This window comes from Toxotes jaculatrix, chromosome 20 (genome assembly GCF_017976425.1).
Source record: "Toxotes jaculatrix isolate fToxJac2 chromosome 20, fToxJac2.pri, whole genome shotgun sequence".
NCBI classification, from domain to species: Eukaryota; Metazoa; Chordata; class Actinopteri; family Toxotidae; genus Toxotes; species Toxotes jaculatrix.
In genome coordinates this window covers 11,346,411-11,361,040 of record NC_054413.1, presented here as the reverse complement: position 1 = coordinate 11,361,040, position 14,630 = coordinate 11,346,411, and the positions used below count along the sequence as shown (strand labels likewise).

The 14,630-nt window shown below is 40.0% G+C and overlaps 1 protein-coding gene across 1 annotated transcript in view; it reads left to right on the top strand.

The window, feature by feature from the left end:
• cntnap2a (contactin associated protein 2a) overlaps nucleotides 1-14,630 on the top strand; it is a 313,547-nt gene that overhangs the window by 190,669 nt on the left and 108,248 nt on the right. Inside the window, exons 11-12 of the mRNA XM_041065446.1 lie at nucleotides 5,002-5,164; nucleotides 12,017-12,123. Coding sequence (XP_040921380.1) covers nucleotides 5,002-5,164; nucleotides 12,017-12,123 — 270 coding nt within the window. The remainder of the gene's footprint in view (nucleotides 1-5,001; nucleotides 5,165-12,016; nucleotides 12,124-14,630) is intronic.

Genomic DNA, 14,630 nt, shown 5'->3' with positions numbered 1-14,630 from the left:
CTACACACGCACAGAAAAAAGGTTGTTGACACAGAGGCATTATGTGAGATAATTATCGGTCTGCGTTTAATCACACAGAAAGTGAGCGAGTGTGCGTACAGCAACTGCGATCTTACCTTTTAAAGTGGACAGGCTATCACTAGTGGGACATGATTACTTTTAGTGTCCTCCAGGCCAAATACTTTGTCTCCATTAAATGTGAAACATGGAAAACGATTAGCCAGAGGCTGGTAATGTTCTCTCTCTGCCTGGACTAAAAATAATAATAATAAAATAAAAGACAACAACTGTTTGTTTGTCCTGCCAATGATGGTCATGCCTGGGTTGAGAATTTTTGTGACAAAGACTTGACATTGTATTTAAACTATAGGATCCCTATACAGCAGTTTATCTGTAAGATTTTATGAACTACTTTAATGCATAAATATCTTTTTTAATTAACTAACTAATTTTTTAAAACATAGCAGAGCTCCTTAATGCTTTTGGATCGCATTAATATTAATACCATCAATGTGTAATAGGAAGACAAGCATGCTGACATAAAAAATATTTGCTAATTAATGCTTTAATTAACTTAATAAATTACTTAATTTGCATAAGTGGTTATGTTTAATGTATTTTGATGACTATGATGGGACATTATGCAGCCTAAGTACCATTCCCAGAGAGTTTAAAGGCAATGTAAACCGTGCAGCTAATACATCGCTTTTCTTTATTTTCCTTCCTTATTTCTGTCAATTTTTTTTTTAGTTTGTAATATTGTTATGTGCAGTTTTTATGTCAGTTGTTAGGTCACAATAATTTTATATTAATGGACAAGTTTTATTTTTAAAAAAACTGCCAGACAGATGTTGAAGCTGAAAAGATGCAGTGACCTTTCACTGAGACACGTCATTGCTCTCGTTTTTTCACACAGTCAAATGACTTAGTCTTTGAGAACAGTTTTCTTAGGTGTTACCGAAGTGACCAGAGATGAGTGGAGTTAAGAATGTTGCTGTTGATAGACCTGCCCTACCTTTTCTGATTCTAGGACATTAACATTCATGTGGCGCTGCCTAAGCCCAAGGTCACGGAGTTACAGGATATTATACTTTAGATGTCAGAGGAAGGAAGAGACCAGGCTTTGAGCCTCTGTCAGCACCCTCAACTCTGCCCTCTTTCTTAATTCTATTCTTCTGCTCTGTTTTCTCTCTCCCTCATTTCTTTCGTTCTCTCCAATTTCTTAGTTTATGTTCTGTCCTTTCTTGGCCCCCTTCCTCTCCCCTCTGCTCTCATCCCTCTTATCCTCTTTAACCGAGTCAACCCCTTCCTTTGCTTCCCCTCATCTCCTCTCTTCTCCTCTCATCTCTACCCCTCCATCCTTTGAGCGTCTGCTTTTAGAAGCAGTCTCCTGAACCCAAAGCCTATTTTCCGGGTAGTAGTTTCTCACTCCTGACGCTGCGCTTAGAGAAATTAGTAAGTGACTGACACGAGACATCCACAAATTGAATTTCTCAAGAGGGAAGACAGATGGACACTCACGCAAACAGACACATGCACATACACAAGGCCATAAAGTCATGCTCTTTCGCTGCAGAAACAGGGGATAAATGGATATACTAATGAGAGAGTAGTCAATTATGGGACGTTCCACCCTGAAGCATGCTGGTGTTTGATAACTGTGGAGAAAAAAAAAAAAAAGCTTGTGCAGCGTCTCCTTTATTAGTTTTGCAATCTCCACTTCCTTACCGATTTCATAACTCTGCTGAGTTGTTCTAAATAGTGTCACAGCGTTTCTTTTCCCACTGCTTCCTTTTTCCTCATTTTGGAAATGTCACGTTTTTTCCTCACATTTATTTTATGTGCATGAATAAATTAAGGTCTTATAGTATTTGACAGTGTTAAACATTGCTTTTCTGCTACAATCCACAGTATGCGGTGAAAGAAAACCTTTTTGACCTTTTAAAATAAACTGTTAAAATGCTGCTTAGACTCCATTTAGTTTATTTGGTCAGTGCATTACGAGCATTTCTTCACTTAGCTGGAATAGTAGAAAAAAATCTTTCTAACGGATGTAGTTTTACTCCATATTCACAGTATATTAGTATCTAGGATTGTAATATATAGCAGACTCCAACTGTGCTTCTACATACTCTTTCTCTTCAGCTGCAGCAGTCAGTTTTAAAACTTGTGGTGAATTAGACATGAGACTCTGACACCCACATTTATCAAAGAACAGCCTGTGCTGTCTGCATGTGGGCATTGTGTGCTGATTTGTGTACGTGTGTGCGTACTCTGTGCTCTTGTGTTTTTGTGCACATCTGCCACGGGTGTTACAAATCGTCCTTGACATGTGTGCAGTAATGTTTAACACACATCCACATTATGTTCCCTTTTCAGTGTGCTCCATAAGGTGCTGTAGGTGTGTCTTGCAGTGTTTTACTGTTTTTTTACAGTTAAGGGAAATAGCTCAGGGGTGGAATAGCAGCAGGTGGTAGATAAGCCCAAATTTCCTAATATAATTTTGGATTTTGTGAGATTCTACATATGGTTTTTGGCAACAATCTGTGTCTCTTCTGAATATGTTGCATCCCCAGAATATTTGTTTAATTTTTTACCTCTGAGCGTTTTGGCTGATTTCCAGCCTACAGCTTTTAGAAGCAGATACATCCCCTTAAATGTGTTGAGGTGTGGAAACAAGTGTTCTGTAGCCTGAGAGCCAACCGTGCCTGTCTGATGTGTTCAGGTGGAAGAGAGCTGGTGCTCGTCTTTCACTGTGTATTGTAAGAGAAGCTCTTTGGGCACAACAGGGGGGATGTGGTAGACTGCCAGCAAGGACTGCAGGGGATTATTGCAAGATCCTTAGGGGTTTATGGGAGATAGAGTTTTTGTTTATACTACAAGTTAAAACCATAGAGCGTTTTTGCATTCAGGGAAAACAAAAATCTAACATTTTTTCGGACATTCTTAACTTGGATTTAAGCTATGGGGGTGCGTGATAGCTTGAGGACGTACAGATGTATGACGACATTTTTGCCTTCTTTGCCAAGTATTTGTCTCTGTTGGACTACACCTCATTAATCTTGCTCTCTATCTTCCTCTGTTTGTCACTACACCTGCATTAGCGCTTTCTGAATGATACAATGATACATTTTTTGAGATGCATAGAAGAAAAATTGCCTTAAGGTTTGTTGACAGGAAGGAGGACTGCAGGACAAAATAATAATGACATACTAACATTGTTTATTACTGGTCAAGGCTTCCAAGCGACAAAAAGGAAAAACATGGTAATTTAAAGCTTGATTACTGCCTGGATGCATTTCCTCTTACATTTATTTAGCCAACTAATATGCATGTAATATGCAAATCAGTATAATGCAGTCCCCTGATGAACATTTATGGTGTTAAGTGTTTACTTAAGGTTACTGTTAAATGGCGGATTGCAGATAGAGGTTCGATTTCTTATCCAAGACTCACTTATTTCTCCAGATATCAAACATCATAGAGAATCTTTTTTTTTATACCAGTTTCAGTAGAAATTTAGATGCAAGCAAGCAATTTCAAAAATTCTCTCCATGCTAAATTAGCAGTATATGAGCTAAAAACAGGTGACACCCAACAATCAGGCCCAAAAACATACATCCATCTACCCATCCGTCGTTCCATGCATTTGCTCCATTCGTTGTGCCAAACTGTTTCCTGTGCAGTCATATGCTATGCAGAGGACACAAAGTGCTGCCAGCCAGCTGCAGTCTGCTCTGTTTCCCACCTTCTCTCTCCCTTTCCATCTTTCCCTCTCTTCCTTTCTCTCAGTCTGTCTGTCTCTGGCTCTTCTGGAAAGACAGCAGACAGGTGTGGCAGGAGAAGCGACAGATGGCAAGGATGACAGGAGAAACTTTTGGGGTGGAAATGAAAATCAGAAGATGTGAAGAAAGGGATGAATCCAGAACAAACACACATGTGGGAACGCACATTTTACTTTGCTGCTGCTTTATTTGCTGGCGTGTCAGCCAGCTACATAAACTACAATTATGTTGGTGCACACACACTCACACACACACAGTGCATATGCCCTCTCTAATAAGCCTCTTTGATGCTTTGGCCTTGAGGCTGATAGGCATGCTAGAGAGTGTGACAGCTTGTAACATCACAGTGATGGAGATGTCATTGAGCGGCAGTGTTTTATGAGTGACCCATGTGCTTGTGGCAAAGATTGAATCTCAGCCTTTCATCTCCTATATCCAACAGTGCATGTGCACTGTAGTTACACCTGTAGATATACATACAAATACTGTCTGCAGTACACTGATTTGCTGTACACAGGTGCATGAAGACAGATTTGTATGTAGAATATACATGGACCTACTCTATATCCATGGATATTTGTGCAGAAGAGTTATCACAGATATTAACAGTCACCGTATGCACACAGTTTTGTCCTAGCCTTGACCCCATTTCAGTCAAAGCAGAGTGCTACCTCAGGATGGGCCATTGACTCTTGTATCCCATAAAGGTACTGTATATAGTAAAACCTATATGTCCTCTAGTCTATTGCGGCCTTAGCGCCAGTATTAAGGCTAATGGGCCTTGTGGATAAGCTCTAAAACAAGAGGACTGATGAAGGTTCATGCCCGTAAAAAATGACAATAACTCAGCACTGGGCAAGTCTGTTGTTTCTTGTCAAGGTTGATGTTGTTGTTAAGTTTGAAGCCTACTGCTGCACAGGGTCTTCTTTTCATGATGTGTTTTAAATCGGGGATTAAAAGAAGCCATCTTTTCTTGTTTATTGTCTTCCTCCCACACTTTCACTTCTTTCACTTCAAGCACAAGCTGCGCTGCATCCCTTTGTTTCTGTTCCTTCTCAAATTCTGTTCAGCATTCAGGTTTTTACATCTCCAGCTTTCTGTGATTTGTGATAGTGAACATATTTATTTTTAGATATATTCATATCCTGTAGGTAGGCATAAAATAAAACGTTTATTTTATTTTTGTGTGTTTGTTTGTTTCTTGGGTTGGTTTCAGGGTATTTTCTCCAGACCCTGTTCCCGCCCTCCCGGCGTTCCCTCCAGGGCTGCATGCAAGCTATCGTGGTGGATGATCAGCCCGCTGATATGCATGCTGTGGAAAAAGGCACCGTGGGAGCTTTTGAGAATGTCAGCCTGGACATGTGTGCAATCATAGACAGGTAAGAGTGATAATTCCTGCAAGCACACACATCCAGATAATCGTTCATAAATGAAAATGCATGCAAGTCATGTACACAGCATAAAAACAATGAATGTCATGAATCAAGTGGTTTTAAATTGGAAGAGTCATATAGTAAACAAGACTGTTATGTATGACTCAGGGCTCTGGTTGTTGAATATGTTCATGTGTGGCTGGTTTTTGTGTGCTTATCAGACTCATAAATGAATAGAACTGATAGGGTGGCTTCAGAGTGTAAGGAGATGTGTGTAAATATTCATTTTCTATCCGTCAACCAAAAGTAAAGAGTAGGTTTCATTCTTGGAAAAACGCTATATGATCTTGATCAAACATCAAAAATTAGCCACTCATTTGTCTATTTCATTGCCAAGTACATCAGAGCTGGAGATTCTGCACAGCATACCCCAATGTTGGCTCACTGGAAGAATTCATTACATCTTGTTGACATTTCAGTTTATTTCCTTGTCATGAACTAGACAAACACATTGGGACGGATTCGCCCATGCCTTGAGCTCAATTTTTGAGTGCTTCCTTGCTCTGAATTAGATGTCTGTGTGCAAAATATTTAGTCCTTTGTGGACTGGTTTAACCTTCAGCTATTAAACCCACTCCTATGTTGAATAAGGGCTCAGTGGTAGTTAGGCACTGGACATAAAGAAGATTTCAGTGATTAATAGAAAGTGCAAAGATTGCATTGTTAAAGTGAACGAGATTGGGAAGCTGCAATTAGGAGCTGACCTTGCGCTGATTGGAACAGCATTTTCCCCGAACTGAGCGATTTGTTTTCAGATCAGCTTTGCCAATAACACTTACCTTCATCAATACCCTTGCCCAGAGAAGTAGACACCAGCTGCCACTGCTTGATTTAGATCAATTTTGTCCTCACTTCAGGAGAGGTCTGGTTTGCTGGGATGCTCTAGTTTATAGCACAACTTTAGGCCATGTCCACACGAATACAGATAAACGCGTTTGAAAAACCTGTGTATGTGTCAAACTGAGTTTTCATGCTCAAAAGCCTTTTCCAATCATTTACTGAAAGTTCTCAGTTCTGTGTCAAATCCTAGGTGCTACCTGCTAACCAATTTCAACACATAGAGTGCTGTCAATTGAAGCTGTCAGTTTTAATCCATGGGCGACTACATAGAGATCTTGGGAGCCGTGAAAACAAGCTGTGAATACTGTGACATTCTAATATTACTTATTAGCATACAGTAGTTTACTTGACACATACAGCAGACATGGAGCAACTTTAGTATTTAGTATTAATTCAGAGTTGTGTTTCTGGCTGAATGAGAAATGTATGTCCAATATTTTCTCTCCTTTTAGCTCTGTATTTGGTTTCCACTAACTCCTGAGAGAAATATCTGGCTCCACTGATGCTAAATTTTCTTGTAGGTTCACCAGCTAGTCACTTTCTTTGTCTTGCTGCCCTAGATAGGCACTGCACAGTGGGTTTGTAGAGCTTTTTGGCTGAAAACAGCTGACTGCTGCAGCTGAAAACGATGCCATAAGAGCAGTGAGAGTGACCCAAAAAAATAAGGTTGTGGCCGAGGAAATCCCAACTACGAGCTAAAACACATACACGGATGCTCTTAATGGCACACCTTTACCTCGAAATGCAGCATGTTTGTGTTACAGCATGGCATTTGTGGCAGTATAATGTATCTAAGTGGCGCTCAGCTAACACACCGCCTTTCACAACAAGGCTTTCACAGGTGGCTTGAAATATGAGGGGAGGGGAGGTGAGGGAGAGGCGGCTGCCTCTTGTTCCTGTAGTCGCTCAAAGTTTGATGGCTGCTGTGAAACAATCACCAGTTTACCAGTAAATAAAAACCTTAAGCCATTAAAACACAAAACGGAAAGCCTTTTTAATTTTTTACACATTGCTGTTTTTGACTGTTTTGTGTGTAATATACTGTGCTTTTGCATTTTTCATACTGGCACATGGTTGGCCTAGACTGTGATTGAGTGCATATGACTCTGTGTGTGTGTGTGTGTGTGTGTGTGTGTGTGTGTGTGTGTGAGAGAGAGAGAGAGAGAGAGAGAGAGATGCAAGCTGAATGCACACTAACCCATGGGGACTCATGCCACTGTGGGGACAAAAATTGAGGTCCTCATGGGTAGAGACAGGTTAAGACCTGATTTTAGGATTCATGTTAAAATTAGGTTTTGGTTAGGGTTAGGGTAAGGGCTGTGGTTAGGCATTTAGAAACAATGGTCAAGGTTAGGGTAAGGGGCTAGAGATTATGCATTATGTCAGTGGGTGTCCCCCACAGGGATAGTGAAACGAAAAGTTTGTGTGTGTGTTCACTGGGTTTGAGCCATTTATGACCGTGGCTCTCTGCTCCACTATCTCTATGTGCTACTTGTATTTCTGCCTGGCTCACATCTCTAGCTGAAGCCATTTACTTGTAAAAGTATATACAGTAACTGCCTATGATTACTGACAGTTGGCTTAAAGGTATTTTTCAATTATCTATTTCATGTCACTGACTTTGTCTTAATACATACAGCAGAATTTGTTTTTCATGTGAGTAATTACACACACAAGAACATAGATGAAAAGAAGAAGAAATCTCAACTGATAAGAACCAAGCTGTTCTAGCACACAAAATTATTTTTTTATGATCACTACATTGTCTGATAAAATTAACCAACATACAGGTTAATGACAGTGGCTGTGCCATTTAAACCATCACCTCCATTCTTCCCTCCTACTTCCTGGCAACCTGTCTCCTAGAAATTATGTTTCTATACAACTAAACTGCAACAGCAAATGCATTTTGTAGGGAATATTCTTTTGATTGGATTTTCTATAAATGTAATGAGGATTTGTCAATCAAAAACTTTATTGATCAACACAAGAAGATTGCTTTGTTACAGTTGCTCATCATGCAGGAAGAAGTAATTAAGTATAAAAGTAAAAGCTGCTTTAAAAAAAAGTCATAACAATAAATACACTGTAAGTAAAAAGAAAAATGTCCAAATGCAAATGTGCAGAAAGTAATGTGTCCAGTGTCATTTGACTGAAGTCTCTGGAGATTGTGAAGAAAGCAGAGTCAGGAGTCTCGCAGTAACAGAGTAGGTGACGTCACACGTGGTTGCCAGGTTTGGGGGGGGTAAACGACAACCAAGAACTAGAGTAATATCAACATAGCCCCATAGCTAACAGTTCAGTGCGTGGGCTGCAGAAACGTTTCATCCTGTCTGCTCCTATCATCTGACATGGCTACAGGAGTATCTTCCTGTGTGAAACTCATAACACTATAACACTACATTCACAGAAGTCTCTCCGATCCCTCGTAAAGGCCGGTAGCTCATCTATCTTATTGTCCAGTGGTCTCACATTGCCCATGATGGCAGATGGGATTCTGGATGTGAAGTCCATCACTGGTTATAAATATAGCACTTCATTCGTTCAAAAAAAAAAAGTCACTTCTGAACATCATCCAACCAGTGGTTACATATCTTACAAAACATATTTCCTGATGCAGTTTAGCTGTATAGAAAAGTAAACTTCAGGAGACAGACTCCTGGTCTCTCTGGTCATCTAGACTGTGTTTTAATGCAGCCCAGCTCATGATATTGCGGTTCTCATTCACATCACATATCTTTGATCAAATGTCTGAAACCCTGTGTGTAAAAAAATTAGGGTTATTTATCTGCTGTAGTCCCAATTCACAAGCTGCTTTGGGTCTCCTCTCTGCATCAATATAGAGTTCTATTCCTCCTGCATGCAGTATTGGTCATCTGTGTTACTTCAAATGTTGTGTGCCTGCCCTGCAGTACTTGAGGTGGGCTCTGTTCTGCCATGGAAGATGAATGGGTGCAGTGTTGCCATCTAACTAATCAGAATGTCTTTGAAGGCAGTTCAATAGCCCTGTCTGACCTCTTTTTGATCAATGCCCTTCTACTGTGGGAGTCTCTTTGGGCTGAGATGGTGGAGGGAGCAAAACGCACTACACAAACACACACTCATGCTCACACACACACACACACACACACACACACACACACAACAGCAAGGATGTGTGCATGCAAATTCCTATATCCCACAATGTCACTGTGATGCCTAAGGGTACCACAACACATGTGGTGGCGCATAAAAGCATATACAAACCTAGATTTTGCTTCTTTTTTTTTTCTGACAACCCAGAGAGCACGTATAATCGGTGTACTTCAGCGCTCACAGCTCACTGAGCATAATGTCTTTCGTGATTGTCAGTGTTCAAGTTCAATATGATTTGTGAGTGGAAAATGAATGACGGGTGGGTTAAATGTTCACTTTTATATCAAGTCCACTTTTTTTTTTTTTATATATATATTCATGTAAAGCAGTGTCACAGTAGGGACTTTTGCTTCCTGCAGCATTTAGGTGCTTATGGGTTCAAGCTTGTACATAGCCAGGCTGATGACTACGTGTCCTTGGTTCTAAAAGCCATTTGTAGTTAGAGTGGCAGGCAGGTACAAGTGTAATAGTGTTGGCCAAAGTGGCTTTTTCTGCATCAGTCAACAGCGTGGCCAAGAACACAGTATCCTCAGAGAGGTGGATGATCATTTTCCAAATGTCACTTTAATGAATACATTTTTCCACAGCAGCTATGTCCCTCTCTTATTCTACAGATCCCTTACTGCTCACTTGCATGCCTATTTATCTCCAGTAAACATACAGTACAGTGCATTCATAAAACATACCTAGATTTCACTTCTTTCTCTCACACTCAACCTTTGTTGCAGCAGCTTGTACTTACTTTTTCAGAAAGTAAGAAAGTGCACACACACAAAAAATGTTCGCAATTCAAGATGCTTCACTGTCCTCACTCATCATATACTGAATCATACGAACAAGCCCACGGTTGTATGTCATCTTAGTCACTGTAGGTATGACACACTGATCATCATGTCTCCCTCTGTAGATGGAATGTGTCTGTGCTGTTTAACTGCCCGGCTGCCTATCTGACAAAAGGAGAGCTCAGAATTTTAAAGGCCCCCCGCAGCTCTTATGAGTCAGTGTTTGTTTTTCCTCCAGCTGGCTTTCCTCGTATCATCAGTTTGATTCATTCAAATAAGCAGACTCAGATATTTTAATCACATAACTTGTGCATGAGTACAAGTGTGCTTGAGTGTGTGTGTGTATGCCTGTGAAAACCCTAGCTCTAACACTACAGTGCCTTGGGATCCATCCCCACCAGGCCTTCAGGCAGATCAAACCACAGAACTTTGATGTGTTCAGGATTTCAGTTGGTAATCAAATTTCAACCAGAAAAACAGCAATGTCTTAACTACTGTGTGCTTCATGTTGCATTCACAGTGACGCAGATAACGCTGTTTACTTGCATCTACACTCCTACTTTCCAGTTATTTTTGAAATATGGATACAGATTTGTAAGTGTAAAATTCTAATGGCTAAGAAAACACAAAATTGTGCATTCAGCCACCATCTGCATAGATAACTAGCACGATAAGCCTCACTTCTGTGCTCACCTAAATTGTTTTTCACTCTGTGCAGACATGAAAGTTTGTTATTCTCATTTACATATTTTTGTTTTCTGTTGCTGCACAAGTTGATAAGTATAAAATAGTGATTAATTGCAACTCATAACTGCTTCCTGTTGACCAGATGACCAGTAATTCCTTCCTTGCTGTATTGACACATTCATTCAAATGCTCTCATCATCAGTGAAAACACTTGAGTTCTTTGATCAGTTACTCACATTCAAAATGAACGAGAATGAATGATTGAGAGAAAAATGTTAGAGAGAAAAATGTCTTTCGAATTAAGCAGCGTGCTTGCTACTGCATGTTACAATAGCTAAAAGTAGTGAGGCTGCTATCTCATTGCTCTATTGAATAAACTGAAATATTTGCCCTCACTGTTGGATATAATAAATATTACAAGGTTTAAACCCTACTGCTGGTCTTGCTCTGCTCTTGAATCCGAAATGTGTTGCGTCTCTTGCATGCTAATGTACGTGAAACTGTATAGAAAACGTCCATCTGAATTCAGAAAATCCACTTTTTATGTTTTGTGTGCGGTCTCAGTGGGATATTGATGCCTCTCTGCATCAGTCCAGATGTGTATTGCTTTAAAAAGGACCCCCCACCACCAACACCACCACCCCTCCCCACCCCACCCCACACTCCCTCCTGCCTAAGGGGACTTTTAAAGCAAATCTCAATGTGTGAGGTTCAGTTAATGCACATAGCAGTTTTAATCACTTGGGGCCAGTTTTCCTTAATGATGAATTCTGTGTAATTCTTTGCACTTTAAAATAGTTCATACTGTGTCCTACCACTGTTTTACACTATTTTAAACTTTGGATATTCTGATTCAGTCTGCCCCACCGAGAAAGATATTCATCATGAACATTGTGTAGTTGTGTAATCGTGTAGTTGGTATAGTTAGTCTCTTTCAGCCTCTTTTAAGACTAGTCTCCCAAGAGTCCATATTAAGGTTTCACCACAGTCAGTCAACATATTTAATATGCAGTAAATGATACATTTGACACAAAGACAGATGGATGATGCAGAAAGCTTTCAGAGGCCTTGTCGGGAACATTTGACACTGATATTCAAAGGTCTTTCTCATATCACTAGAATATCTAATTCTGACAGATTAGCCGGCAGTTTGCTAGATATATTGTTCATATCAATATAATCCCACTTAAATCATTTTTCTGAAGCATTGTGGTAATATAGAATGAAGTCGTGTGGCAGTGGGCAGCGAGTTTATGTGTGAGTGTGTTTGCTTCCGACCTTTACATGCTGAAAACGTTTAGCTTGTGTATTGTAAATGTTTAAACGTGTTCTCTCTCTCGTTCTGTCTCTCCAGATGTATGCCTAACCACTGCGAACACGGTGGCCGGTGTAAACAGACGTGGGATAGTTTCAGCTGCACCTGTGATGGAACAGGATACACTGGAGCCACGTGTCACACTTGTAAGTATGAGAGTGTGTGTGTGTGTGTGTGTGTAGTTGTGAGTTCCTGCTCACCTATTTTTTTTTTTTTTACCCCTCACATTAATACCTCTGTATTCCGTTTCTTGTGTGTTTGTTTGATTTGGCCTTCCTCTGTCTGCCTTTGAGTGATTAAGCTGTTTCTCCTTCCAAAGCCATAATTCTCAGCAGCGGGACAGATTAACTTTTGAAGTGTTCAGGGGCCAGGCTTTTCCAACTGTGTTGTGTGCTTTGTTCTGGTCTGAGAAGAGGCAACCCACCAAAAGCGCCAGCACACAAAGAGAACAGAGTCAGAAAGAGAGAAAAGGCCTAGAGGTTTTTTTTTTTTTTTTTTTTTTAGAGGCTTATAAATTTATGAATGCCACCCCTCATTCTATATGCCACAAATATTGTTCTCTTTCAAGAGAGGGTTAGAGATAGAACTTTAAGCTATATTGTGCATGTTCAACCTAAAACAACAGATTTAATATGACTGAAATGTGAGAAAAAGGGAGAAAAAGATATTGTTCGGGATATAGTGTCTCACAGGGACTGAGGAGTATGAATAACAGTGGAAATGAAATAAAGCACAGACAATAAAAACACAGAAATGTGATAAAAACAATATGAGAGATGCCTTTATGTGACCACATTTCTTTGTCTGCACGTGTGTCAATGTTTATGAAGGACTAATAATCACTAATAAGGTATAGCTGAATGCACAACAGTAACTTGGAGTTTCTGGTGTCTGGTTTGGAACTTAATGGGAGGATTCTGGGGACCAGCCAATAAAATGTAAGTAGGAAGCGATGCATTCCCTTCCCTTAACAACCACTGTTGACTCGCCCCTTTAGCAAGGTATTGAGCTTCAAACTCTTGCCCCAGTGGAAATGTTTAGTGGCCAATAGTAGAAGGCTGTGAGTGTAATTTTTGAAAACAGCATTGCTTAAGAAGACCTTGAGAAAGATTAAAAAGTGTGTTCAGGACTTTCCCTGGTTGAATAAATAAAACAAAATGGAAAGAAAAATCAAGAACTGAGCTTCTAGTTTGAGAATGATAAATTTGGGATTTTAAAGCTTGGTTTAAAGGTGCATACCATCAATTTTAAACATGAAGACTAGCTTATATGTCATGAGCAGTTCTACTCAGCCTGTGTTAACAGTTGCACAATGTCACATGGCTTTACATGAGATTTTTGTCAAGACTGAGAAAAAAAAAAACCCTGGTGATGCCATCAGAAATGCTTTCTTATGCTTGAGGACTAAAAATGCCTTGATTACAAACTGAGGGTCTGAAGTTTTAAAGATGTGGACATTTACTGGGCATGTAAAGTCCATACTGAGTTACATAATGTTAATTCTAGGAGTGTTTTGGATCTTGATCCATACTAGGGACAAAATGCTGCATCACATTTAACCATTCTTTCTAAAATCTGTCTCTTGCTGGTCACCAGTCTTTATTGGAATGTAATGGTAAATAGCTGGAGGACCCCTTCAAGTATACAAATAATTGAAAAAATAATATTGTTAATGAAAATAGTCCTTAGTTCAGACACGTCACCAGAGTTGGTACAGCTGGAGCTAATGGAAGAAAGTAGCATCTTGAAAATTACTGGCTTTGGTTTGTTTGGATGTGCTATGGTAATAAAGCTCTTTTAAGCACCATTACTGCCATTGTAGTATTTTGCAGTGGTTAGCACTGTCACCTCGCAGCAAGAGGGTTCCAGGTTTGAACCCCGGTCGGAGCTCTTCTGTGTGGAGTTTGCATGTTCTCCCTGTGCCTGCAGGTTTTCTCCGGGTACTCCAGCTTCCTCCCACAATCCCAAAAACATGCACGTTAGGTTATTTGGCTATTCTGCATTGCCCCTACATTGCTAGGGTTGCATCAGGAAGGGCATCCAGCGTAAAACAACATGCCAAATTTTAAACATGCAAATTGTCAGTTTTGGATTATTCGCTGTGGCGACCCCAGACGGTGAACAGCCGAAAGCGGAAAAAACTGCCATCCTAGCATTTTACTCTAAAGGCACTTAGGCCAAACGTGATTTTCTTTCTTTCTTTTTTTTCTTAATATACTTAAATTCTAAACACTTTCTTTCTAGTGGAGTTTCTGTAATTTTCTGTGCTGGCCTTTGAACCTTTCTGTTGTGTCCCACCAATACAAAGTAATCCTAGAAGAAATGCAGGTTGTTTAACTTCCACTGAGTTGCCTTCGACTAGTGGCTTTGAACCAGAAGCAGTGCCTCACAATTCTGTTGAGTTCTATGCAGATCCTTGTGAGATAGTTCAGCAGGGTCAGTTCCACCAACACTAGTTTTTGGTTGAAGAAGATTTACTCTCTACAAGCAACTTCATTGCTAAACTCCTGGATGAGCCATGGGATATCAATGAGGAAAAGATCAATAATCAAGTAGTCAAAGGAAGTAACGAAGAAGACAAGTAGGACCAAAGAGGAAAGGATAGAGGTATGGAAACAGTGAAAGAGCGATAACGAGCCAATACTAAGCAAAC